The sequence below is a fragment of the Corvus brachyrhynchos genome, unplaced genomic scaffold (assembly GCF_000691975.1).
Source record: "Corvus brachyrhynchos isolate BGI_N302 unplaced genomic scaffold, ASM69197v1 scaffold962, whole genome shotgun sequence".
Lineage (NCBI taxonomy): Eukaryota > Metazoa > Chordata > Aves > Passeriformes > Corvidae > Corvus > Corvus brachyrhynchos.
In genome coordinates, this window is record NW_008236465.1 from 29,311 (window position 1) to 30,154 (window position 844).

Genomic DNA, 844 nt, shown 5'->3' on the forward strand with positions numbered 1-844 from the left:
ACCCCCCATTCCCACCCCATTCCCGGCCCCGTTCCCACCTGCTGCTGGCTCTGCTCCTCCAGGTTGAGTTTGACCTCCAGGGATTGCCGCGCTTCCAGGAAGGCCTTGCGGTGCTTCCGGTCGGCCATGCAGTAGGACATGGAGCCCACGGTGATGGCGCACACGTAGATGGCCACGTTGGACACCAGCTTCGGGGAGAAAGAGCGGCAATTTGGGATCACGGCATATTCGGGAACAAAGAGGAGGAATTTGGGATCACGGCATATTCGGGAACAAAGAGGAGGAATTTCGGGATGAGCGGGGCCGGAAACGGCGCCGGTGCGGCCCCGGTTTTTGTTTAAATCACGGGGAACAACCTCAGATCCCGCTCCGGGGTAAATATTGGGAATTCGGGGGGAAAAGCGGCTCCGCAGGGTGGGAATGGCGCCTGGAGCGTCCCAGGGGATTCGCGGTGTTCGAAGTCGCGGGGATGTTTTGGAAAAAGGCGGCAGCTGGGCAGGGAGCCGGGGGATCCCGGGGGAAGGGGAGCGGCTCCGAGCGGATCACGCGGCGCCGTTCCCTGGGAATTGCGGACCCGCCGTGGGAATTGCAGCCCTTGGAAAAACACGGCCAAGCTCCGAGGGTTGTCGGTGCCCCGGGCTCTCGGCATCCCCCAGAACGGCCGAAGGCTCGGGAGTCGCCCTGTCCCATCCCACCGGGAACATCCAGAGCCACGGGATGGATCCCATCCCACAGGCTGGATCCTGAGCCCATGGGCTGGATCGTGGCTGATCCCATGGGATAGAGCCAGATCCATGGGATGGATCCCATCCCACAGGCTGGATCCTGAGCCCATGGGGCGGGT

The 844-nt window shown here is 63.2% G+C and overlaps 1 protein-coding gene across 1 annotated transcript in view; it reads right to left on the minus strand.

The window, feature by feature from the left end:
• The window catches only part of LOC103624441 (adenylate cyclase type 3), a 21,680-nt gene extending 21,174 nt beyond the window's left edge, over nucleotides 1-506 (minus strand). Inside the window, exon 1 of the mRNA XM_017725845.1 lies at nucleotides 39-506. Within this exon, the coding sequence (XP_017581334.1) occupies nucleotides 39-140 (102 nt within the window). The 5' untranslated portion in view covers nucleotides 141-506. The remainder of the gene's footprint in view (nucleotides 1-38) is intronic.
• Nucleotides 507-844: the final 338 nt, after the last annotated feature.